The sequence below is a fragment of the Corythoichthys intestinalis genome, chromosome 15 (assembly GCF_030265065.1).
Source record: "Corythoichthys intestinalis isolate RoL2023-P3 chromosome 15, ASM3026506v1, whole genome shotgun sequence".
NCBI lineage: Eukaryota > Metazoa > Chordata > Actinopteri > Syngnathiformes > Syngnathidae > Corythoichthys > Corythoichthys intestinalis.
Genome location: NC_080409.1, coordinates 14,649,792 through 14,676,385, shown reverse-complemented (window position 1 = coordinate 14,676,385; position 26,594 = coordinate 14,649,792). Strand labels below are relative to the sequence as shown.

General features: G+C 37.7%; 2 protein-coding genes across 6 annotated transcripts in view; one reads left to right on the top strand and one right to left on the bottom strand.

Annotated features, from left to right (window-relative positions):
* atp10d (ATPase phospholipid transporting 10D) overlaps positions 1 to 8,448 on the bottom strand; it is a 50,933-nt gene extending 42,485 nt beyond the window's left edge. For 3 of the 4 annotated variants that reach the window (XM_057859107.1, XM_057859104.1, XM_057859106.1), the window contains exon 1: positions 8,299 to 8,448. The gene's annotated coding sequence lies outside the window, so the exon portion shown is untranslated. Of the gene's footprint in view, positions 1 to 1,450; positions 1,583 to 8,298 lie in introns of those variants that run through there. The other variant, XM_057859105.1, reaches the window with a different exon arrangement.
* commd8 (COMM domain containing 8) lies at positions 1,541 to 21,591 on the top strand. 2 transcript variants are annotated; one of them, XM_057859111.1, is made up of 6 exons: positions 1,541 to 2,164; positions 14,697 to 14,852; positions 14,962 to 15,114; positions 16,711 to 16,866; positions 18,812 to 18,884; positions 21,344 to 21,591. In XM_057859111.1, the coding sequence occupies exons 1-5, from the start codon at positions 1,835 to 1,837 to the stop codon at positions 18,818 to 18,820; spliced, it is 804 nt and encodes a 267-aa protein (XP_057715094.1). In that variant the 5' UTR covers positions 1,541 to 1,834; the 3' UTR covers positions 18,821 to 18,884; positions 21,344 to 21,591. The 2 variants fall into 2 exon arrangements, with proteins under 2 accessions (XP_057715094.1, XP_057715093.1); XM_057859110.1 differs by lacking the exon at positions 18,812 to 18,884 and having other exon boundaries at positions 1,555 to 2,164.
* Positions 21,592 to 26,594: the final 5,003 nt, after the last annotated feature.

The following is a 26,594-nucleotide window of genomic DNA, read 5'->3' as shown; positions in this document are numbered from 1 at the left end:
GAAGAGTACAGAGGAGAGGACCCAGGTCTCTGGATGATTTAGAGAGATTCTGCAAAGAGGAATGGCTGAAGATCCCTCTTTCTGTTTTTCCCATCTTGTGAAACTACATAGGAGAAGATTAGGTGCTGTTTTGTTGGCAAAGTGGGGTTGTACAAAGCATTAACACCAGGGGTGCTAATAATTATGACACAAATTATTTGATGTCAAATAATTATTTCTTTATGTGGGATTTTTTCCCCACTGAATAAATGCACTTGTATTGAAGGTTGGACTTTTCTCTTTTTTTCCATTACGGTCACATATTATTTAGAAGTGAAAAAAATATCAAAAGCTAAAAAATACATAATTATTATAAATCCAATAATTATTGAGGGCACTGTATATATAAATGCATACTAAAGAGGGGTTGGGATGACACAATTAACTGCAAAAACAATCTGAGCTGAATTCTTTTGCAGGCATTGTTAATTTTAATTCTATTGGACAGGGGAAGGTGTACATTGTTTCAAGATGACATGACAAAACAGAATATACTAAAGTAGAAATGATGAATAAAACATGGAACAAAGTATCAAATGAGAACAAAAAAACTGAAAATAATCTATTTAGCCAGCCCATTTGTTTAAAAAAACAAATGGGCCTAAACACTAAATACAGCAGTCCAAAGGTCCCCAAACATTTTCCTGTGGGGGGGGGCATAACTTTTTCTTCTCTGATGAGGGGCCAGGGTCAGTTTGTAACAGAAATTGTGTGACGATTGCAGGAGTGCGTAAATGTAAAAATGTATTGTTTTTCAGAAAGCCACAATCAAATAACCCTTTTTGGATTCTTCTCGGAACAAAAGTAAATAAAATACTAATATATTACATAATAGAGAAAGAGAAAGAAATAATAACTGGAAAAGAGGGTTAATTTGACTGGGGATCCCTCTGTGGGTGTGTGGTATAAAGCTGGCGACGTTATGGAGTTGTGACAGCGATCAGAGAATCGACAGGGGACGTTCAGGATTTATTTGTTTCCTTTAATGATGATGAAAGGAGTATGAGATTTATTTTTGTTGTATTGTGGTTTCTGTGATTACAAGATAACCATATAACATGTCAGTAATATATATATAACCTATAAAAATATACTGTATTATAATCATATCTAAATTAACAGGACCAACATTAAATATGAAATACACTGCTTACATAAAGCATACAATGCTAATCATTCACAATAATGAGCATACACATTAAGCAGGAAAATAACTAACAATTTAGATAAGTGAATTGGCAACAAACAAAATTCAGCCTCCACCATGTAGCCAGAGGCCAACGATTAGCATTAGCGATTAGCGCTACCGGCTAGCTCGTGGCGGCTAACGAGTACAAGGGACCCTAAGCAGGTAACTCATCTGCCAAACGTCTTTATGCACTGCCAAAGCACACTTCTGCAATATACCGACCTATCTCATTCACACACAACACTTGGATTGCCACTAAACAGGACGGCAGCTTGAGAAACGAACCGCAGGCAGTGAGAGAGTGGAAAAAGTGACTCGTGTACACTGGTAGTAAAGGGAGGACAGACAGTAACTCGTGCGCGCCAATGATGGGAGGAGAGAAAGTGACTCGTGCGCGCGTCGCTTTTCTTAAAGGGCCAGCGTCGTAACAATTAAACTAAAGCACAAACATGCAATGGGGCTTTCCTACAATTAGGCTCGAGCGTTTACGTCACAGCAGCACGGGATCGTGCGAGATTTGCGACAACGCAGCCATTGCGGAAGCATGTCTGCATCACGGGAAATTTAAACTTAACGGCAAATATAATTGAACTACGAGTGCCAAAGATGGAAAAATGTAGGGAAAACTTGCCAGTTCGATACAGAGACAAACTTGTTACCACGGCGAAGGACAGATATGTGAGCAATTTTAAGGATGTGAACAATGTTGACCCTCACGAGCAAGCCGAACACAAATGGAATAAAGATGTCGACAAGCTTCCACCACTACGCGAAATGGACATCATGCTGTATTTAGTGTTTGGTGTATGTTACTACACTCATCAGCAATTCCGAAACTACAAATCGCTACAAAGCTACGAACAGTTTTGCTGCGGATGGGTGCAGGATCTTCACATTATGACCATAGCAAACGGCAACACCATATTTCTAGCAAAGGTAGGCAATGTGTGTTTACATTAGTCTGTGACCACGGATGTACAAATTTTTTGTTGCATAAAATGTAGCCTGTGTACAAATTCTATGCCACTCTCTCACGTCAAAATATTACAGCTTTTTCATTTAGCAACGACAGGAATTATGTCTTATGAAGACAATGTACATGTATGCATGCTAGTTGTTTAGCTGTAGCTACAGCTAACAACAGGCCAACTTAGGGCGTAAAGTAACTGAAATTTGCGTAAACAAACGAAATTAACTTACCGGAGTGGAAGTGCATAGAGCAAACTCAGTGTGTAACTGGAGAATCAAACGTTATGCCCTTCCTTCTGATCGAGGCCACCCATGCCATTCTTCGACGTTTGCTAAGTTCAGATATGAGCTTTCCCTCGCCTTTTCTCCATGTAGGGATCCGGAAGAAACTCAGTGGTGTTCCGTCGAGCTGTACATTCTCCTTTCTATTCGATCGGTTGTTGCAATTCTTTACCGCACAATAATTTCCAACCATTTTTAAAGAGCGACCTGTGTTGAAATGCCTCAGTTTATGTTTCTCGCTTCCACAATGGCGATAGCGGCGGAAACCTCGCGAGTGCCACGTCATACGCTCGAGCCTAATAACACTATAAATTAAATAGATAATAACCAAATAACCCTCTCTGGGTTCTTCACAGAAAAAAAAGCCAGGAAAAAAATAACAATATTGGGGAGGGGGAAAAACAAAAAAAAATCAAAATGCTCTCTGGTATTGTTCAGGGGGCCGGACCAAATGTGGAGGTGCGCCGTATCCGGCCCGTGGGCCGGATCCGTAGTTTGGGGACCCCTGCAGTAGTCTATATAGTCATCTAGTTTATCCCAGCCTGAACCATGGAATCACACGCGGTGCAAAAATACAAAATGTAAACAATAAATTCCTATGTTCCCCTTATCATATATTTCAGTGGGAGAGGTCAAATGTTTACACAAAGGAGAACAAATCTAAAATATATATCTACTTCTGCTTGCCTTTCAATTAAGGCGGAACCTTTTGCAGCTGATCCCTATCTTTAACCCCCTCCCAGTTATGTGTCTGTCGTCTGAGCTGCGATCTGCTTCTCTCCGAATTTATGGAATTTGCAACGCAGTCCTTCAGCGTTCTTGACCAAATTTTCTTGACAAATTGAGAAGAGATAGGAGAGCCCCCCACCATTATTTTTCCATTTCACACTGATCTGGAGCGCTTTACTTAGCGAACCGACAGGCAGCTCAGCCTGTATTCCCTCAATGGAATATGTGATTTCATTAATGTCTTGGTCGGTCGGGCTGACCCTGGAATGCATTTTGTTTAGGGATGGGAATTGATACGATTTTTACGATTCCGATTCCATTATCGATATTGCTTAACGATTCGATTCTTTATCGATTCTCTTATCGATTCTTATTTCGGGAAAAAGGAGAACAAACATTTTGATTGGCATCAAGTTTTTTTAATCAGAAGTCACAACCTTACAAACTCACAACGAGGTCAAAAGAGGCCCAAAGCCTCAATGTTAACTGTGGCAATAAGTGGCGAATGCACAAGAATGTGTAACATTTTACTGAAATATTTTTCTAATAGAAATAAAAAATATTGGTATATTTTGGCATATAGGTCATTGTTCTGCCTTTGGCAATGTCCCCAAACTTTTTCCTGTGAGGGCCAAATAACTTTTCCCTTCTCTGATGAGAGGCCGGGGTCAGTTTGTACAGAAAAAGTGTGACGATTGCAGGAGTGCGAAATGTAAAAAAAATTATTGTTTTTCAGAAAGCCACAATCAAATAACCCTCTGTGGATTCTTCACGGAACAAAAGTAAATAAAATAAAAATAATAATATATAATAATAATAAAAATAGCACTATTAATTAGATAGATAATAACCAAATAACCCTCTCTGAGTTATTCACTGAAAAAGGCCAGGAAATAAATAACACTACTGAGGGAGAAAAAAAACAAAAAAAAATTCAAAATGCTCTCTGGAATTGTTCAGGGGGCCGGACCAAATATGGAGCCGCGGGCCGTAGTTTGGGGACCCCTGTTTTTATTTACCAGTATATTGAAATGCATGCCTTTTAGTTTTTATGGCGCTTTCACGCTCAAGTGGTGGCGCCCTTGCGCTTCCTCACGCGAAGAAGAGCGCGAAGAGGAAGAAATGCCGCATCCAAGCCAGTGAGCGAGTTAGTGAGAAAGGGAAACACTGCCACGAGCCTACGTTCTTTGTTAATGTTTGTAAAATATCCACAGAGCCAACGCCTGTATGTATCATCTTCTGTGTTGTTGTTGTGTGTTTCCACTCGCGATCGGACACTTAAATCCAGTTGTGTAGTGGTTTAAACGATGTGCTAATGCTAGCAAACGCATGCTAACTGTTTGTTATGACTGTGTTAGCAGCTAATCATCGCTGATTTACGTTGATGCCAACCTGTTTGTTATTGGGGACGAAATTGATTTGTTTCATTTCTATTTTTAGTTTCAAGTGATGGTTGAATAAAGTCAGCAAATTATACCAACGTCTTCTGCATCGTCATTTGGGAGTTTAGCTAGCTGTATAGCCAGGACTGAACCTTAGCGTCTCGGTGAGGACAGTGCAGTCTATTCCCTCCCGATGCAGTTATTTCCATCTCGCAATGACTGCAAGTCGCTTTGTTGTAATTTTTCCTCGTGAAGTGAAGACACACTTTCGAGCGTTCGAACCTACGTCATTGTTATGTTTACGGCGGCAACGCTCGTGCTAAACTATCGTAACCTTTCATTTTCACCCTTTTTCCTGGTGAAGTGTAGCCAAACTTTGGAGCGAGTGGTTCTTGGCGCCATGCTAGTTTGATGCGTCTGGACAACAAGATACGTCATGACGCAATATGCGTCTTTAGGGATCGTTAAAGGGATCGTTAATGCTTTTTCATTGTGATGTCGAGGCCTCGAAACACTCGGAACCGGTTCTGAATTGGAATCGGATTTCAATTCCCATCCCTAATTTTGTTACACTTATTGTAATGACAATTAAAGGAATTGATAAATAAATGGGAATATATCTACAATATGAAGTAGGGGTGTGTATTGCCTCATATCTGGCGATACGATTCGTATTATTATTCACAGGTCATGATTCGATCCCGATTAATCCCGATACTACACTCGATTTTATACACCAATTATACACCGATTTTAGCATCTCTTCACTGGCTCCCAGTACATTACTGGAGGATACATTTTAAGATATTATTATTTGTTTTTAAATGTTTGAATAATCTTGCACCGCCACATCTGTCAGAACTGCTTCAGCCTTACAGTCCAACCAGAACCCTCAGATCAGCTGACCACCTGCTTCTAGAAGTCCAAAGATCAAGGCTAAAGTTTAGGGGTGACCGTGCATTTGCGGTGATGGTGCCCAGGCTGTGGAACCAATTACCACTTACTATTAGACAGGCCCCTTCACTTACGGATTTCAAATCACACCTTAAAACATTTTATTTTTCTTCAGCTTTTAATGTGCAATGGCTGTTTATGACAGGGTTCACCAAACTATTCCACATCGGGCCACAGTGGGTGCAGGATTTCTTTCCAACAAAATAGGATGACACCTTTGCAGCAATCTGGTGTCTTCCAAGTGTGATCAGTTGATTGTAGTCAGGTGCTGCTTGTTTTAGCAGAAACCTCATTGGTTAAACTGTCTGTGCTCGATCAGTAGGAACAAAAACCAGGACCCACAGCGGCCCTTGAGGACTGATTTGGGCACCCCAGGTTTATGACCTCTTCTTTTATTTATTTTATTTTTTATGTGTTTCTTTTATCTTTGAATGTTAACTTATTTTGCTGTTTTATGGTATGTAAAGCACTTTGGACTCCTTTGCTGATTTTTTAAATGTGCTATACAAATAAAGTTGATTGAAAAGTCGATTACACTTGAAGACGATTATTGCGATATTTGTTTGTCACCTTAGAAAAAACATCAAAATGGATATAAACACATAGGTAGAGTTTGACTTTTGTGGGAGGAGAGGGGGCAAAACATGAAACAAAGAAATTCCAAAGTACCCCGGCTGCCATTGCTGAGGTGTGACGCCCGCAGCACACAGCCAACAGCAGCTAATATTACTGTTTACATTGATTGATGCTTGGCTGCTATAGGTGTGTAAACACACCAGTAATGTCCACTAGAGGGCGACGTACACAAATCTCTACTCAGATTAGTCTAATGTTGTTTTTAACTTGAGCAGACTGCAAGGCAATGATGCTGCTCGCTGCCAACTACTGGACGGAAGTAGAAAAGCAGCCACTGAATTGTTTATCTGCACCAAAAACACACGTGTAAGGATCAATACAGATGGATTTTGAATCGATACGAGAATTGTGTGACGTAATATGACGATATATCTCAGAATTGATTTTTTTGACACACCTAATCTATAGTATATGTATATTTGAGAAATGCTCAGGTGGGAGCCATAATTGGGTATAAAAGGAGCTTCTCTGAATTGCTCAGTCAAGCAAAGATGGGTCAGGCTTTACCTCTTTGTGAAGAACTGTGTGAGAAAATTGTTGAACAGTTCAGGAACAATGTTCCTCAAAGTAAAATTGCAACAAATTTACAGATTCTTGATCTACAGTGCATGATAATTGGAGTAATAACTTCATGTATTTAAAATGTTCATTTCTTTTTCATCTCGATGGTTTTAACTGACAACTAATGAATATCCCAAATTCAGCATCTCTGAAACTGTGAATATTATTTAAAATCAATACAAAAAACAAAAGATTCTAGAGGCATTGGCCAACTGAAAGGTATGAGCATGTACAGCTCTCAATACTTTGGTCTGAAATACAAACTGTTCAATACTTTGGTGTTCATATTTATTCAAAAAGCAAAGTTAATCTTTAGATTACTCACTGCTATTGAAGGCGAGGGCTGTCAAAGGCTTTTAAATATGATCATTCAACAGCAGCCATCCCAGTTCAACAGACTTTACCATCTATCACTATCCCTGGCAGTGAATTGGTTATTATGTGGCTGTGAACAGGCCTTTTTATGTTCGGTCTTACTGTCAAAAGCAGGTGTGTCAAGATTTGTTTGCCCAGCTTTATTACTTTCCATAAATGATCGACGTAAGGAGATTAATAATGTATTTGGACAGTTTATATGGGAAAAACAATCATCATCATCAATTCTTAAATTGAAGCCAACAGAAGGTGGTTAAGAAATTCAGAAACCAATTTTATTAGAAAAGTTCATTAGCAAACCTTATCCAGTACTTTGCGACAAAAGCAATGAATTGTGACTCAATAAACGCTAAACCCACCCGATTCACACCAACGGACCAACGACAATTCATAGTGCTTCGAGGCCAAAATGAAACAAGAAGTGAAGTAAATAACTGTTGGCATAAATAAATACACAAAAATGGACATGAATAAATACTCAAATAAATCATTCCATGTTTAAATATATATACAGTATGTATTTTTTTAAAATTAAAAAATTAAATAAATCAAATAAATATTGAAGTAAATAGCTACATGGAAAAATACATCAAATTGTTGACATAAATATTTAAATAAATAAATATAAATGGGAATAAATCAATGTAAAATGAAATAAACATTTACCTAATTAAATACAACTGAAATATACCAATAAAAATTCACATGAAATGAATCCCACAAAAATCACAATAAAAATCCAGGAGAATGCTGATTTGCAAAGGTTGTTGTTAAATGAGGTGGTAAAAATAAAAGCCTAAATATTTACAGCATTCACCCAATTTAAAAAAAAAAAGAAAAAGAAAGAAAATCTGCTATAAAATCAATAACTTTTGTTCACAATAATAACAAATGAAATAGTTTCAGTATTACTTTCAGGTGACTAGTCTGCACCGCTAACTATACTGTACAGCACTGTACATTCTAATCTAACGAAGTAGTGTCAAACGACACACATTCTTGACAAATCTCTGCATAACCTCAATGACTGATCGTGCGTTAATATATATTTTGTTAATTACCGTAACTCAAAATAATAGCGTTTTATAGTTTATTCGAATGCTCACCAACGCTACAACTCGGTGAAACGAGTATCTAAGACTGTATTTTCCATCGCCAGTTTACATCTCATGACAGACTTACCCTACGCTTTTTATGTCCAATTGAAGATTAATATCAAGTTGCGTGACCGTTCATCCACGTTTTCGCTACCAAATAAGAGAATTGTTTGTTACCAAGCGTTTCTCTTGCAGCACTTTGCGTCATCAGCAACTGTCCTAGGCGCAACCATTCTTCAACACTGTAAAAAAAAAAAAAAAAAAAAATCTTCACCCCTATGTCTCTTCCGCTTCCTTGCCATTTAGCGGTATCTGGGACAACTAAAAGTAACATTTGATTCAAAACGGAAATCTAATATCATTTATATCAAATTTTATTTCGTCGAAGGGTTTGGAATATTTTCACGATCCAATTCATTTTCTTTAGTTTTTTTCCCCCCATTTTTTAAATTCCGGACGTCAAAAACACGTTATTAAGGTGTGGTTGGGGGAAAAAAAGTAATAGAAAATTGATAATAATGTTTTCCCACAATTAGTTTAGTTTAAATGTGTTAAAAAGAAAAATGTGTTAAAAAATTAAAGGGTTCCTGACATGGTCACGTGACTCGACGCAAGTCAGCTGACAATAAGGCGGAACTAGAAAAAAATATGGCCGTACAATTGACCAAATTACCTGTTATCGAGTGTCTTAAAGTAAGTGCAAATAGGTTTATTTTGTCATTTGTTGTGGGCAGTAAAACGTTTTTGACACACTGGCGGTGTTGCAAAAGTCTACCTCCTAAGCAATTAAGCCACGTGAATGAATTTCAAGTCAAATAGGACGTTTAGTAATGGCAGTCTGATTTATTACAAACTGGACTCATTATTTTTGCTAACAATACAAAAACAACGTATACCTTTGTTCTTAACGCATGAAAAATTGTCATAAGGTAAATATTTTATAGCATTGTTAACTTCGTGCGTTTATGTATTTATGTATTTGTAGACTGTAGTACTGCTGCCTTCATGTGCTTTGGGAAAGTAAAAAAACACTTGTAATTGGTAATTAAGAGAACGTCCATTTCAGTGCTTTAGTTGTCGTGGCAAAAAAAACTTAAAAGAAATGGCAGGGGAAGGGACTTAATTTGGGTTTGTTGCGTGGGCAGAACTAGTTTATATCTATTAATTCGTCTACTACAATAAGAAGACGATACGTAAAAATGCAAACGCTTAATTTGTGTTGTAATTTTCAATAAATATGCATTAGTAATATTGTGCCACTCATAAGATGGTGGAGCAAAGTTGTTGTTGTTTTTGTGTGCCGGTTACCGGTTTCACGGTTTACCGTGGTGTGAAAACGTCGCGGTTTCAAAACCACTAAAATTTTCCGTCATACCTTAGTACGGTATTCGCTATTTTTCATGTGCCAAAATGCAGCCGAAGTGGCTTGGTGCGGCAGCGCTCACCCTTCCCGTTTGTTGCCGTAAGTGTCAGTAATGCTATTCTGCTAAACAGCCAGCAAACCCAAAAACAAACCCTCGAAACACAAGGCGTACTTTTCTTCAATTTATTGAGCTCTCAAATCGTGGTGAAATATACAAATGAATACATTTAAAACGTTATACAATTGTATTTTTCCACATGTGAGTAGGTTCAACAGGATAGCAGTAGCACCGTGAAAAAGGTCGCCAAAAACAAAACATACATTTTCCTTTCAAATTCAATATACAGTGATACCTCGGCTCACGAACGCTTAAGCTCACGAACTTTTCACCTCAAGAACATTAAATTCGCGAGCATATAGTCTCTGCTGACGAACTAGTTTTCGGCGGACGAACCAATTCACGCGGTCGAAAAGCGCCACGAGAAGCTGACGCACGCTCACGGCGTCCCAGTTCGTCCCCTCACTTTCATTGAGTGCGGACGTGGTTTGTGTTTGATAGACATTTTGGACCATATTGAGTGTACTTTTGCTATTATGGGACCGAAAAAGAGTTACCTACAGTCCTTATGGAAGGTGACTCGTGTTACCAATTCGCCCTCGACTGGTAATTGGCGGTGCTTTCAGCTTCCCACCGTAGTGAGAAGTGGACCGGCGAGTCACGTTGGCTCGTTGTCGTCGGTTGTCTTCGGTTCGCCCGATTTCCTCTCCAGAAAGGTGGCGGCGTGCATACAAACACCCGGAGGCGTCGGATGGCTTTTATTAACAACCAAAAGCATGTGGTGGGCACAGCAGTGGAGTCTACGCTAACTGCGCACTTTGCCGTTAACACTCTCCTTCCAAACAGTAACTCCCTCCCTCCCTCCTCCTCCCACTCCATTCCATCAAGCCATCAACTACCATCACAAAGGTAAATAAAACGACTTTATTATACAGTACAGTTTATTTCTTTAATTATAACACAATAGCACATTTATTATACATAAAATAAGGTATATTTTTGCGTAGTTTTAAGGCTTATTTAGTAGAAAATTATGTTTTATGGGGACCTGGGAACGGATTATTCTCATTTTAATGGTTTCTTATGGGAAATAAATGTTCGGAAGACGAACTTTTCGCCTTACACACACTTTCTGGGAACCAATTATGTTCGTGAGCTGAGGTATCACTGTACAAACTAACTAAAACTTACAAAGACGAATGTTAGCCTAGGCTAAGCTGGGAGAGCAGCTTCGTCGACGTTTTATGTCGCACAGCCGCTGAGTGAGAAACAAGCTTGAATGAAGGGGGGGGGGGGGTCACGTCAAAGATCGCTAATTGCGAAAGGAGGTCTCACCCCTCACTTTTTGTTTTAGATGAAACCTTGAAACCTCAACAATATTTACATTTTAACTAACTTATAAAACTAACATACATTTTTAACTAACTTATTAACTTATGAATTCTTTGTTCTTTTTAACACAAAGGCATGACATCATGTAGAAGAGAGTTGACACAGTGGCTGAAAATGGCGAAACTTCAGCTTCTCCCCCTCAAAAAAAGTCATACAGTATATATTTTTAATTTTATTTAGAAGTGTTTTTACTTTTTTATAGCAATTATTTTGTTCTTGCTCTATTATTGAGCAACTTGAGCTCTGGCTGTGGGTATAGTCTAGGTTCTATTTATTTTAATTTTATATAAAATATTTGTTATTTTTTGTTAATTTATTTATTTTCACATTAATTTATTTTCACATTATATTCATGTTCCAATTTGCAAATATGTTCTGGAAAAAAAACCTGTTCAATGGAAAAAAGTTTTTTTTTTTTTTTTTTTTTTTTTTTTAAACCCATAAATCTCAAAATTTTGGAGCTATAATTGCAATACCGTGATACCGTGAAACCGCGGTATTTTTGCTCACGGTTATTGTACCGTCAAAATCTCATACCGGCTCATGCCTAATTATAGTGCATAATATGTATGTGCTTACTTCTTACTGATCTGAAGAAATTGTGTATAAAAATGCTGAGAACAATCTTTACTGTTTGTAAAGTGAGGCGGGGCACACTGTTGATTGCTACTGCTCTCCTAGCAGGTATGTCTACTAGACATGTGCCAGTTACCGGTTTCACGGTTTACCGTGGTGTGAAAACGTCGCGGTTTCAAAACCACTAAAATTTTCCGTCATACCTTAGTACGGTATTCGCTATTTTTCATGTGCCAAAATGCAGCCGAAGTGGCTTGGTGCGGCACCGCTCACCCCTTCCCGCTTGTTGCTGTGAGTGTCACTAAACAGCCAGCAAACCCGAAAACAAATCCTCCAAACACAAGGCGTACTTTTCTTCAGTTTATTGAGCTCTCAAATCGTGGTGAAATATACAAATAAATACATTTAAAACGTACAATTGTATTTTTCCACGTGTGATTGGGTTCAACAGGATAGTAGCACCATTAAAAAGTTCGCCAAAAACAAAACACACATTTTCCTTTCAAATTCAATATACAAACTAACTAAAACTTACAAAGACGAATGTTAGCCAAGGCTAAACTGGGAGAGCAGCTTCTTTTATGTCTCACAGCCGCTGAGTGAGAAAAAAGCTTGAAAGAAAGGGAAGAAAAAGAATCGCGTCAAAGATCGCTAATTGAGAGAAGAGGTCTCACTCCTCACTTTTTTTTTTTTTTTTTTTAGATGAAACCTTTCCTCAACAATATTTACATTTTAACTAATTTATAAAACTAACTTATACATTTTTAACTAACTTATTAACTTATGAATTCTTTGTTCTTTTTAACACAAAGGCATGGCATCATGTAGAGTAGAGTTGACACAGTGGCTGAAAATGGCGAAACTTCACTTGAGCTTCCCCCCTCAAAAAAAGTCACACAGTATATATTTTTAATTTTATTTAGAAGTGTTTTTACTTTTTATAGCAATTATTTTGTTCTTACTCTAATATTGAGCAACTTGAGCTGTGGCTGTGGGTATAGTCTAGGTTCTATTTATTTTAATTTTATATAATATTTGTTATTTTTTGTTCATTTATTTATTTTCACATTATATTCATGTTCCAATTTGCAAATATGTTTTGAAAAAATCCTGTTCAATGGATTTTTTTTTTTTTTTTTTTTAAACCCATACATCTCAAAATTTTGGAGCTATAATTGCAATACCGTGAAACCGCGGTGTTTTTGCTCACGGTTATCGTACCGTGAAAATCTCATACCGGCACATGCCTAATGTCTACTAATGATGGGTCCGTGAGACATCATGAAGCGTGTCGACAGAGTGACACACTGTGTTGACACAGTGTGGATACTGTGTCATTGAATACTGACACCTGCTGGACATAAAAAATCCCTATAGGCAACCCACTTGACAGACTGACACTGAATTGATGACATTCATTTAAGTCCTTTCATTTAAATTGCATTATTCCATATCTTTAAATTATGTGAACATATAATGTGAAAATGTAAGTAATAATGAATGGGTGAATGAGGATGTTTGTGGACTTTGTGTTCTGATAAATAATTTATTCAAAAACATAGTTTTTTCTCATGTTTAAAATTTAGTTGGTTCCTTTTTATTTTTTTAAAAAATTTTTTAAACAAGCAATTTCACCTGCTGTGGACAACTCACACTCGCATGGAACCAACGATGCCAGCATGCACATGAATTTCTTAGCCAGTTGAGAGAGGTTTGGATAAGATGTCCATTGGCTCCTCCAGTATTGAAGAAAATCTGCATTGTATGCCATATTCGGCTCAGCCATGCATCGTTGCACTTTTGCAATTTCATCTACAGTTGCATTGCCTCCTTGACTCCCCACTTCGTCATCTAAGTGCTACTATAGCCCATCAGAAGAAAATTGAAGTGGACAATAAATAAATTATAGCTTAATTACCGATTTCTAATAAATTACCAAAAAAGCTACTGTGGGAAAGTAAAGGAATGGCTCTATACCTGTGTTCATCTTGGGATTATCAGAAACTTCATTCTCATGCTTGGCCCAATAATGCTTCAGCATTGAGGAGGTGGCTAGTGTTTGTATATGACAGGTTGAAAGTACAAATGCGACATTTCACCTGCAAAAAAAATAACGTTAATAATAGACTGTAACTGCAGATAGTCATAGTGGAGTTGGAGTGTGACTGACTGAGGTTGGGGACAGGTGGCTTTTATACCGATAATGAGTTAAAGCAGGTGCCATTAATACAGGTAACGAGTGGAGCCTCATTAGACCTTGTTAGACCTCGTTAGAAGATAGACCTCTTTGACAGCCAGAAATCTTGCTTGTTTGAAGGTGACCAAATACTTACTTTGCACTCTAATTTTGAAATAAATTCTTTAAAAATCAAACAATGTGATTTTCTGTTTTTTTTTCCACATTCTGTCTGTCATGGTTGAGGTTTACCCATGTTGACAATTACAACCCTCTCGAATCTTTTCAAGTAGGAGAACTTGCACAATTGGTGGTAGACTAAATACTTATTTGCCCCACTGTATCTGATCGGTATCGGCAAAATGTATCTTGGAAAAACATCGATTCAGATCAGAAATCCATGAATAAGCATTGGGACGTCCCTATTCACAGCTCCTTATTCACTGTCAGCAGTTTTAAAAGGTAAAAGGCTCGTCTCAGCTTGGCAGCTTTATATATATATTTATATTTATAATAAATTCCCAAGTTTCGAGTAGAAAATACCAGTTGAGGAGGAATTCACCTGCACAATTTCTGACTCAACAAGTGGTTTTTACCGTCAGTTCGACACCACGTGAAGGCAGCATAGGGATGTGACAATATATCGTATATTGTAATATACCATTTATGATGAGTACAAGTGATGGCGATTCTTTGTATCCCAATTGGTGTTCAATATGCTCCCGCCAAGAATCGATATATTGTTTTAAAAAGATGTCACTGTTTAATAAGGGAATCATACCAAAATTCCCTACTAGACCAACATTTTCCACTTGGACAGTCTCTATGTTAACTCATTGGCTGTCATTGACAGTGCTAGACGTCCAATTAATTTTGAGTGGGAGTCAAAATGAATGACAGAGTATTGTGTGTCTGGAGTTATGTCACAGGATCGTAGATGGAATCTGTGGCCGAGAACCACCTCGCAGAGGGGACTACAGTACCACATGGAACCTGGAGGAGTGGCTGGAGCTTATCAACTCTTTAGCGGCACTCTTCCGGTTGTCGGTAGGGAACAACAGCTCTGATGAGGAGGTGAGAGGACATTAAAGGACATTTTGATAAGATGCTGCATACAGCAATATGGGTATGGAGAAGCTATTCTCGGATCAGAATTTCACTATTTCCCACTGGTTGTTTTTAGGTGCTTGTCAGCCTGTCAGATATGAGCAGCAGCCACTCTGAGGCAGTGCTCAACGTGCTAAAAGCCAGACGGGAAGAGATTCACAATGCTCTGCTAGCAAGAACCACCTCCATCTCCTCTGCTATACTGCAGGACTTTGACTGGCAGCTTAAGGTGAGTTGTAGGGCTGTCCCAAACGACTAATTTTCTCCCGATTAGTCAGCCGACTATTTTTACGATTCGTCGACTAATCTAATAATTAATTTTTTTTTTTTTTTTTTTTTTTTTTTTTTACTAATTTAGCAATGAAATTTTTGTTGACGCTTATCAATTCACAAAAAACGTATTGGAACACTCAAATTATTTATTAAAGTACAAATAAACACGTAAATAACAATAATAAATCACAAATAAACTATGAGTTCAAATGCTGATAGAATTAACTAGTGTAGCATCCCGATTGAAAAGATGGTCTCTTAAACTGATGGTTTACAACTTTTATTCCATCCTTGATGTAAACACACTGTAAGAGCTACGGTGCACACAAATAAAGCAACACAATTAGAAATTAACAAAAACTTTTCACCTTTTTCCTTTTAAACCTTATTTATATATCAATGAATTGCCTATATGAATTGCCTTTACCTTAATTTATTACCTTATCATTGACAATCTCTCCCTTGAGTGCAATCACTGTATATACCGTATATATTTATGACCTTTTAATCTTATATAATTTTCAATACCATAAAATAAACCTTTCAATTAGCATTAAGAACAATACTAATAGCACTTATAGGCCCATTGTCAATGAAACATTATTATTTAGTAAGGCGACAGCACCCTCTGGTGTACAAAAAAAAAAAAATTACCAATTGCGTGAAGGCGCTTGAGGTGTTTATTCACGGCCGACGTGCAGCCGAGCTTGGCATTGAAGAGACAGGACAGAAGAGTGTACTCTCCTTTGTTTCTTTGAAATAAGTCAATGTTTTGGACACTCTGGTGCGCTTTTTTGGCTTTGTGCCACTTTCCCCGCTTGCAAACAGAGCATCCGACATTCTAACTTTCCACGCATATATTTTTTTAACCCTTCATTAACCGTCGACGGGATGTTGTCCTCGTCGACGGATTTACGTCATCGATGACGTCGACTATGTCGACTAGTCGGGACAGCTCTAGTGAGTTGATATTGATACTGAAAACACTAGGGTTGTCCCGATTGCAGCGTTCGAGTCACCTAATTTTGAAGATGTGCCACTACCAGGTGCTTATCTGATACCTCGGCAATGTATTAACAAGAACAAAAGCACACCCAAATGTAAAATATTTCCATACTTGAGACATTATCTTTCTTGCATGCAAGCCCATCGAAAAGGGGGGGCGCAACCGGGTATGTTGTCCCAGGCCTCAGGATCATAGGGGCCTGTAAATTACCCTTAATTTATTGTACTTTACATTCACATATTTCTTTTTTATTTAAATCATTATTTCATATGTTTTTTTCCCTTCAAACCCAGATCTTTTTTATCCGATTCGGATTTCTTTAAAATGGTGCCATTGAGCCCAATTTCCAAAAATGTGATCTGATCGGTGACAACCCTAGAAAACGCTCATTATCAGCAATAGCTGTCCAATCAATTTCGACTCGATAAAGAGTTTTTAAAAAAGACCTTTTTTTATCTAGGATCTCTATAGTAATATGCAGCTAGCTAGTCTGCTGACATTAAACGTTTGATTTGATTTGTTTTTATCAATATCTACTGCCTCCAGATGGCACTTTCAAGCGACAAGATCTCATCTCTTCAGACTCCCCTGTTAAATCTTAATCTGGATGTTAAAGAGAATGGAACCTTGAAGTCTATCATCATGGAGATGAATAGAGAAGAACTTAACACACTCATCATTTCACTTGAGGCTGCTAATAAGGTAAACACTCTGAATGCTTGCATGGTTCTCAACTTAAACGCATTCAACATGTTTTCCCTCGTCCCCAAATATATAACTGGACCATTTCCATAATGTAAAAATACCGTTAAGTTGCATTGGATTCAAAACAGTTAATTTACATTTGCTGCACAACGGTCATACTGTGCTCTGTCAATGTGTTCCACCTCATAGATATCATATACTGTATATAAGGCTAGGTGTCTAAAGACAGAGTATGTGGCGTAAGTAACCAATGGCCATCTTGTGTTGGTGAACTTCTCTGACTGACATGAGTGATTTTTCTCCTCTAAAATACTCTTAACTGGCTGAACAATTTACCAAACGGATTGGTTTATAACAAAACGTATCGGAATGGCTAAGATTCTAGCTGTATTTTGAGAAAATGTTTTAAATAATCTTACATTTGCAGGAAAATTACTGCATCTCGAACTAGTGGCGGGGAAAAAATAATATTGCCATAAATTGCAAGTATCGCTATTTTATTACAACACACATACGTTTACCTCGTCACAGTCAGTTTGTGGGGCGCTAATCCTATGAACATGTGTGAAGTGGGCTGCTGGTGAGGAGTTGACAATACAAGAAGAACATTTAGAATGGCGGAAAATGAGAACACAGAAAAACAAATCAAGTAAGTTGGTAATTACTTTTCAGTTTCAGAAAGCAGTGCACTCTCCTGGCTTACATAAAACAACTTATTAACCCTTTAACACCTAAGCCTATTATGGCCGAATTTGCATGCATTTGATGTTGCTTTTATATTTCAAAGAAAACATTGTTTACTATGGCCAAGTTGGGTCCCTTTTTTCAGGACACCTTGAACTTCATGTCCAAACTGTTGTTTTCTTCACTGACCAATTGTAATCCACATTTTGAACCCAAAAAGACAAATCCCAAAATCTTTTTTCAAAATTTGTAATTTTGATGTCCCATTGATGACCAAACATGCTCGACCAACCATTTTGAAGCTTGATAATATTTATTGAACTTGTTAGGATAAACATTCAATAGAAAAAAATAAGATTGAATAGTTTTATGTTTGACAGTTCAACACAAACAGCAGATATGGTCATAGCCGTTTTTGGCCTTTACACAAACTATGGTCAAAACAAGTTATATACAGTGCAAAATAGTGAGAAAAAAATATATATATCATCTAACACAAAAAGGGTTTGGAGGATATCTCTTTGTGAAGTTAGGTGTTGTACCCATCACCTTATCAAAAGTATATACGTACATGCAATCCAGCTTCTCGAACACACATCTAAATAAAAATTGAAAAGATTATAGTGGAGAAAAAATATATATAACATTGAAAAAAAGTATTTTAAAAAATATTGACAAGTAGTTCAGTTCAATTCAAATTTTTCAGGCATGCGACCCAATAAAGTTTTTTTTTCTTTTGCGCACTAGCTAAAGCTTCTTCTTGAACAGGTCACGGAGCTGTGTCACACACAACTTAACATAGCCTTCTCTTTCGTCGTTTGCGCGCGGCTGTCACTTCTACTCGCCGAGACGCCGACTCATCCAAAGAAAACAACAACAAATACGGCTCATCTTCTTCCTTGAGTTAATGAAATAATGCATTAGCTTGCGCTAAATGTAGTTTTAGATTCATTCTGCACGTTTCGAAGTCGCTCGTTCAAACCAACCGGCCGTTGCTTGCTTCGCATGCCTCCCTTTCATTAGTTGGCGCCTCGCTCGGAAATTTATTAAAAATGATCATATTCGATTCGTCCGTCTTGACATCACAACAGCTCTTGGGATATGTAGTCTTTTGTGCTGCTTTCAGTTTTGAAAAAGGACAAGAAATGATGGAAATATGGAGATAGATACATGGTCCATGCAGCATTTTAATGCATATTTATGAGTGCAAAAAAAAACAACTATAAAACTCAAATGACATTATCTCCCGTTTTTCTAGGTCGATTGACTTCAAATAAAAACTGGTGTGGACATCAACTTCCGCACTTTCAAATGAGACCAACCAGCGGCACGTGGGTGACGTAATTACAGCGTGACGAAGCTTCAAAGACGATATGGTTAAACATGTCGCTACCGACACGTTCAGTGTTAAAGGGTTAATGTTTGTGCACTTTAATGTGTCCAGCTGTACAAGGTCAGGTTATCAAAGTTAATGGACTTTAACTTGTACAGCTTTACAGTGATTACAATGGCGTACCGAAAGCAACATGTCACTTACGCTCATAAATAGTGATGACGTTAGCTACTGTTGCTATGGGAGGACACACGACCGTTTGTCCCCAATAGGAAATGAATGGAAATTGTGTATGAAGGAGATGTTTACAGAGCTAAACCTACCAATTCTCTCCGAAAATGTCCCTGGTGCCAAATTCACTTGCAAAGATGTGGAAGAACATAAAAAAGTTCAGTTAAAGAGATGGCTTCAGTGTCGAGGGCTGAAAAAGACGAAAAAAACCGAGCTGACCTTAGCATAGCCTTAGCTTTTTTATCGACACCTTTTTCTTACGCGACTGACAATGACATTCTCCTGTTTAAACAAGCTATTTTTTACCACCAGGCCTGTTTTTCTCATATATTATATCCTCTGGTTGTCGTACGTCTCTGACCATTCTTGGGGCTAATTTATATTGTTTTGTTTAGCGATCGTAAATGCTACTCAGTAACAGCCAACGAACACTTTTAATTTTTTCATTGATAACCAATCTTAATTTTATAATTTATTTACACTTCCCCCTTACTAAAGTTGTTTTTTTTTTTAACAACAGAAAAGGTAACAGTGGCAGTCAGATACCATTTTAAGTCTTTTCAGGTCATTCATTGTCAGACAGAAGCAGCACAGCACAACGTCACGCTAAAAAAGAAATTAAAAATATCAAAATGGATTACCTCTTCGTCCTCCGAAAGACCACGCCAACTCAACAAAATGTGTACTGCATATGAAATGTGAATGGATTCACCGAGCTGTCGTTAAAAGTCCACGCAAGTTGATTCATTCTTCACATTTTTTCCTCCGAGTTTTTGGTTTTGGGAAACGTATGAAGAAAACCTCCTTCATATGTCGTAATGTCTAGAGTCGTTTCTACAAGTTCCAAAAAAGCAATGTGTGATCATAATGTTCGTTTTTGAAAGATTACCGGAGAAAAGTAGCAGAATTAACACAGTTTCTATGTGAGTGCGGGGCTAGAATGTCCCACTCCTGCTTTACTTCCGCTTTACAATGCAGCGTCACGGTCTAAAAATAGCATGTGTGCGGTATGCCATTGCAGGACTAGGAGGCAGTGAGGTACTATGTAAAATTAAGTTGATACTAACTTTTCAGTACCAGAAAGCAGCACACTATCCGGGTTTACATAAAACATGTTATTAATGTTGATGCACATTAATTGTATAAAATAATAAATGTAAAAATAATTGAAAGTTTTGGCATTGGATAAATGCTTAATTAGACGATTTCCTTTTTATGGGTATTTTTTTCTTTTTCAGTCACATATATCGTGATATATTGTTGAAAAAATTTCTAACAATATATCGAATATCATAGATACTGTGTATGGTGATGTTCATAATTGTCATAGATACTGTGTATGGTGATGTTCATAATTGTGGGCCACATATCATCACAATATGGAATCTTGAGTTACCCATATCGTCCCACCTCAATCTCTGTTGTTTGAAAAATTGTTGAAAATTTAGCTATCTATAACTATTTTAAAGAGCACACTCCATTGACTATAATGTATTGTTTGTCAAAATGGCCCTGAAGTAAAATGGCCGACGAGTGATGTTACAAGGCGAGTAATTCTCGGCATATCTTTTTTCTATCGTGTAAAAGTTGAAAAGACATTCACAAAATTTTGATGACTCACTAATATATCTACAATATACATAACCTACCGGTAGTGAGTTCATTTGTCATTGGTAGCATTAGGCTAACAATAATAGCTGCATGCTATTATGTTAAGTGCCAACTACATTTTTCAGATGCACGAGAAAGACTAGATGAGGCTGGTCAGGTGTTACTAGCTTTTTCTTTGCTTGCGGCTCAACCACATTGGTAATTTGGTAATGGTAAAAATTTTTGAAACTTTTTTTCTCCTTTATTTTGTGTTTTTGTATAAATCATAATATTAATACTTTTCAATCATTTAAAAAATATTTGTATAATGTTTAGTATAATAATAATAATAAAAAAGAATGTACATGAATTTATTTCACCTGCATATTCTGATCGTTTTATTTTTAGATATTTTTTTAGTAGTTAGGTTTCGGTGCTTAGTATTGAGGTACTTCATAGAGGTGTCATATTAACACTAACATACAGCACTTATGGCGCTAACAACATAACTCCCACAATCTAACTGCAGGTAGTACCTTTGGTTTGGTGTAAATGCAGAAAAAGTCCTTTTTAACTGATTCCAATGTCCCTTGTGACACCCCCCCCCCCCCTTTTTTTTTTTTTTTTTAAATACAGGTGCTGCTACAGTTGAAATGAAGAAACAATTTTGGAACATGGCTCCTCTTTTCACCTCCAAAGTAAAGCAGGAAAGAGATATGACCTGGATCACATCTGTGGAGTTGACCTGTTCTATACCAATCAAATTATCTGAAGCAGGTTTGCCCTTTGTCTATCCCAGTTTGTGCACAGAAAAGGAAACCCCTGATGATGTTTGAAATGAAATAGCACTGTAGATAAATACAAATAAAGGTTCTCCATAGAAACGCTGACCATTGAAAATAAATAGATATCAATGCAAACTCGACAGCAGCACCAAAAACAGCCATGGTGAAATCAGGACAGTTATTATGAAGTCGTTGCTTTCTGAATGACAAGGGAAGGCCACTCACTCTCTTGCCAACATGTCTGATGCCATCACTCATGAATGCTGTCATGTCAGAGATGAGCGATCAGAAATCACCTCCCTACCTATTATATTAGCTTAGCTTCACTCAGAACCATTTTCCAACTCCATGCAGACACATACAGAGAAATTCATCTCTCCAGCTGCCATCGTTCATGTCTTCAGAGAATGTGTGCGACACCTTGCTGCAGGCCAAATGTCAACATACTCTGGTCTTACTGTGATAGTTACTAAATGTAAAAATACTTTGGCTGTGTAATTCACATTGAAGCATTTTTTGTATGTAATGACAAAGAAAATGTACAGAAGTAAAAAATCAGCTTGATAAGACAACTAGATGATTTTTTAAATTGTTATTTTTTAACTCACTGAGATTTGAGACACATCTGGTAGTTCTTGACAAGAGGCTCTTCAAATCATTTGTTCCAATTTTCCAATGGAACATGTAACCTTAGTGACAGTTATTCCTTCTCTAGTGTGTGACAAGTCTAAGCCAATCTATTCAAGTGCATTGCAACTGCATCAAGTATGTCATGCATTATATTCATATTCCCAACACATTCTCTATGTATACTGTATTTCTCGGCTATAAGTCATCCTGCTTTTCATAGTTTGGTTGGGCCTTCAGCCTGTTTTTTTTTTTTTTTTTTTTTTTTTTTTTTTGAATTATTTATTTTTTATCCCCCCCCCACACACACATTTACAGCTACAAGAATGTTTTTTTTTTTTTTTTTTTTTTTTTTGAATTATTTATTTTTTATCCCCCCCCCACACACACATTTACAGCTACAAGAATGGCACTCTAAGCATGCCTTCTACTTGTGATAAAAGTGATACCGAAGATGAAGACTTGAATGGATTTGGTAGTGATGTGGAATAAAATCGAGAGTTTGGTAAACAACTTATCTTGTGTTTTTTCAGCGATCATCTGAATAACTATATGTTACCTTAACTGATGCTTATTTAGCCTGCTGTTCTCTATATTATTGTTATTTCTATCATGTATGTTGTTTTTGTTCTCTAATCAAATAAAATTCCTCCCACAAATGCAACTTATGTTCCAGTGTGACTTATATTTTTGTGTTTTTTCCTCTTCTCAATTGTGCATTATTTAGCTGGTGCGACTTAAAATATGGTGTTTGTGTATATAGTGTATATAGGTAATAAAACTAAATTATTGAAAAATGATACAATTTGAGTTCCAGATTTTTTTTTCTATTTTAGATTATGTCTCTATAAGTGGACATGCATCTATGATTGAAATTTCAGATCGCTACCCATTTTCTCAGTGGGTGAACTTGCAAAATCACAAGGGGTGCAAATAATTCTGCTCATGAATGTATATGTATATATGTAAAAATTTCAGCTTTCAAATGACGTATAAAAAAAAGTACAAAACAAAATTACAAGCAAGACAAAATATATAGTTATTTATGGCGTACCCTTTATATTTTTTTAATGAGTAGGCCTCTGTCGGTCAATGTCGACCATGGAAGCTGCGCTGGAGAAGACCATTATGTGAATTAGATGAAACTGTAGGAAGGGGTGCATTTTAAACATTTGAAATGAAATTTTTTTGCCATTGGAAATGAATGGGCCTTTTTTATTTTTGGGGTGTTAAAAAAAAAAACATTACCGGCAAAATCCAAAGTGACCCGATGTTGCTTTTGTTTTTTGTTTTCTAAATTTTTGGAATGTTTGGAAGTAGGAACGGTGTGAATGGATCAAAGCACGTCGGCGGTGGACAGAAAGAAAATTTCGAATTTCGTATGTTGGGAGACAATAAACGCATAAAAGTTGCTCATTACAAGACCAAGCCCAACTGCAGCAAACAGAAAGTGGACTTTTGGACTTGTAAGGGCACTTTGACATTAGACCAAGAGGACCAGGGGACGTTGAAGTGGGAGACAACACAGACTGGGAAGTTGAGGTGGTATGGGAGGAGCCTTGTTTTGAAGATAAAGTGTGCCTATGGTGCATTGGATTATTTGATGGTAAATACAGAAAGTTTGATAGCAAATTTATAAGGAGGAATCTGCCTGTGAAAGTGCACAGGTCTGACTTCATGTAGACACGAATGAAAGCTCAGTTTCATTCTCTGAATCTCTAACAAACACTGAATTGTGGACAACTAAGAACCTTCCTGAGTTGCCAGACTTAGTAACCAGTAACAAAGAAACTATATCCTTACTTTTCTATGGAGGCTGAACCTGCTCTGAAAATAATGCCACTCCTTGTTATGACTCCCATGAGTGATGATTTTGTAGAGATTTTGCTCCAAAAATTCAGAGATGTGCAATAGTATTTTTCTCCCTGAGGTATTGTTGAGATGGCTTAATGTGTTCAACAAACTCAAATACTAAATGCTAGTGTTGCACCGATACCAGTATCGGTACCGATGTGGCCATCCTTCCCACTTCAAATTGATTGGACGTCTAGTGCTGTCAATCGCAGACAAAGATTATGCAGTATTAGACCAAGCTAGCACAGTGGTATGAAAAAGCATCTGAACCTTTTGGAATTTCTCACATTTCTGAATAAAATCACCATCAAATGTGATCTGATCTTTGTCAAAACCACATAGATTAGAAAAACAATGTCTGCTTTAACTAAAACCACCCAAACATTTATAGGTTTTCATATTTTAATGAGGATAGTAGGGAAACAATACAGAAGGGGGAAAAATAAGTACGTGAAGCATCACGTTAAATATTTTGAGCCTCAACCAGACGCTTCCTGTAGCTGCAGGTCAGTGTGGCACATACATATCAGGACTAATCTTGGCCCATTCTTTACAAAACTGCTGTAGTTCAGTCAGATTCCTGGGATGTCTGGCATGAATCGCTGTCTTTAAGTCATGCCACAGCATCTCAGTGGGGTTCAAGCCTGAACTTTGACTGGCCACTCGTGGATTTTGTTCTTCTGAAACCATTCTGAAGTTGATTTACTTCTGAGTTTTGGATCATTGTCTTGTTGCAGCATCCATCCCCTTTTTGCTTCAACTGTCTGACAGACGGCCGCAGGTTTTCCTGCGAAACTTCCTGATAAACTTTTGAATTCATTCTTCCATAAGTGATTGCAAGTTATCCAGGTCCTGAGGTAGCAAAACAGCCTCAAATCATGATGCTCCCTCCACCATGCTTCACGGTGGGGATGAGGCGTTGATGTTGGTGAGTTGTTCAATTTTTTCCCCTCCACACATGACGTTGTGTGTTACTCCCAAACAATTCAACTTTGGTTTCATCAGTCCACAAAATATTTCGCCAAAACTTCTGTGGAGTCTCCAAGTGCCTATTTGTGAACATTAAAGGGGCAACAATGTTTTTTGTTTTTTTTTTGACAGCTGTGGCTTCCTCTGTGGATTCCTCCCGTGAAAACCATTCTAAGTCTTAAGCAGACACTCTAGGATTCTTTATTACGTTTCTGAGTATTCTGCGCTGAACTCTTGGCGTCATCTTGGTGGACAGCCACTCCTTGGGAGAGAAGCAACAGTGCCAAACTCTCTCCATTTGTAGACTTCTCTGACTGTCGATTGATGAACATCCAGACTTTTAGAAATGGTTTTGTATCCTTTCCCAGCTTTATACAAATCAGCTATCCTTGATTGCAGGTCTTCAGACAGCTCTTTTGACCGAGCCATGATGCACATCAGACAATGCTTAGCATTAAGACAATTTTTACCGGGTGTGTGTTTTATAGTGGGCAGGGTAGCTTTAAACCAGTACTTCTCAAAAAGTGGGGCGCGCCCCCCCCCGGGGGGGCGCAGAGCGATACCAGGGGTGGCGCGTGTGACCTCGGGGAACATGCTTTTTTTTTTTTTTGCCGTACTAGAATAAAGTGTACTTGCACATCCACTCAGTTGGTGGCAGCGGCGCTCTCATTTTCAAAGTGCGCACAGTATTTTTGAAGTAAGCAAGAGCACACGGAAGAGACTCATGGAGAGCTGTGCGCAGTTTTCGAAAGCCGTTTTCCGGCCGGACTCACGCAGCAACCCACGGTCTTCTCCGGTTCTCACGTGACCGCCTGAGAAGTGCCATTTTCGGCTTGGGATCGTCACGACGACCGCCTTCACCTACGGTTCTCCCTCGGCTGCCGAGAATGCGCTTTTTTTCGGGCCGTTTGCCTTTTGGCTTTGACATTTAATACAGTGGTAGACGAGGAAAGACCACTGTTCACTGTGTCTAAAAATGATTATAGCGGACAGCCGGAAGCCAAATCAAGTAAGACGCTACTTAAAGACATTAGACCCCAATCTCATTGATAAGGTTGTTTTTCAGCGAAAACGTGCCGAATATTGCCAACAATCGTCCCGCTTTGTCAGTGTTATATCAGTAAACCAGTGAGCACTGTTAGCATGCTCAGTGCAATATAACCCCACATCATTGCAAACTGGAGGTGACACTGGGAGCAGCGAAAATAAAAACTGTTCATCTGTCCAATAACACTTTTTTTTTTCTTTCTTTCTTCTTCTATTCAGTTTTGTTTTTTCGGTCAAATTTTTTGGCATATTGTCCTCATGAGTTAATGTTTCTAATCAATTTGAATTTGTTATTATTTACTGATTTTATTTTTCAGTATCAAATGGTCAAAAATGTACCTTGAGTGTATTTTTACAGTTTGGTTGTGACTTTTTTTTTTTTTTTTTAATTCAGGCAAATTAATGCGCATTGTCTTTTCTGTTACAAACAAAACAATGTTAATAAAGTTATACTTTATAAGTTGATCTCTGTTATTTTCTTTAATAGAAAAAAGGATACAATGTGAGGCAGAGGCATACTTATAATAGTAATATTATAGACAAATGATACTATTTACAGTGACGGCAGAGTTTGGGGGGGGCACGAAACATTTACGTCTTCCTTG

Bases quoted from the DNA above. Each gene is read 5' to 3' on its own strand.
- commd8 (XM_057859110.1), top strand. From the start codon at position 1,835: ATGGAAAAATGTAGGGAAAACTTGCCAGTTCGATACAGAGACAAACTT. The intron at 14,853-14,961 runs GTGAGAGGACAT...GGTTGTTTTTAG, and splicing joins ACAACAGCTCTGATGAGGAG to GTGCTTGTCAGCCTGTCAGA. The intron at 16,867-21,343 runs GTAAACACTCTG...TTTTAAATACAG, and splicing joins CACTTGAGGCTGCTAATAAG to GTGCTGCTACAGTTGAAATG.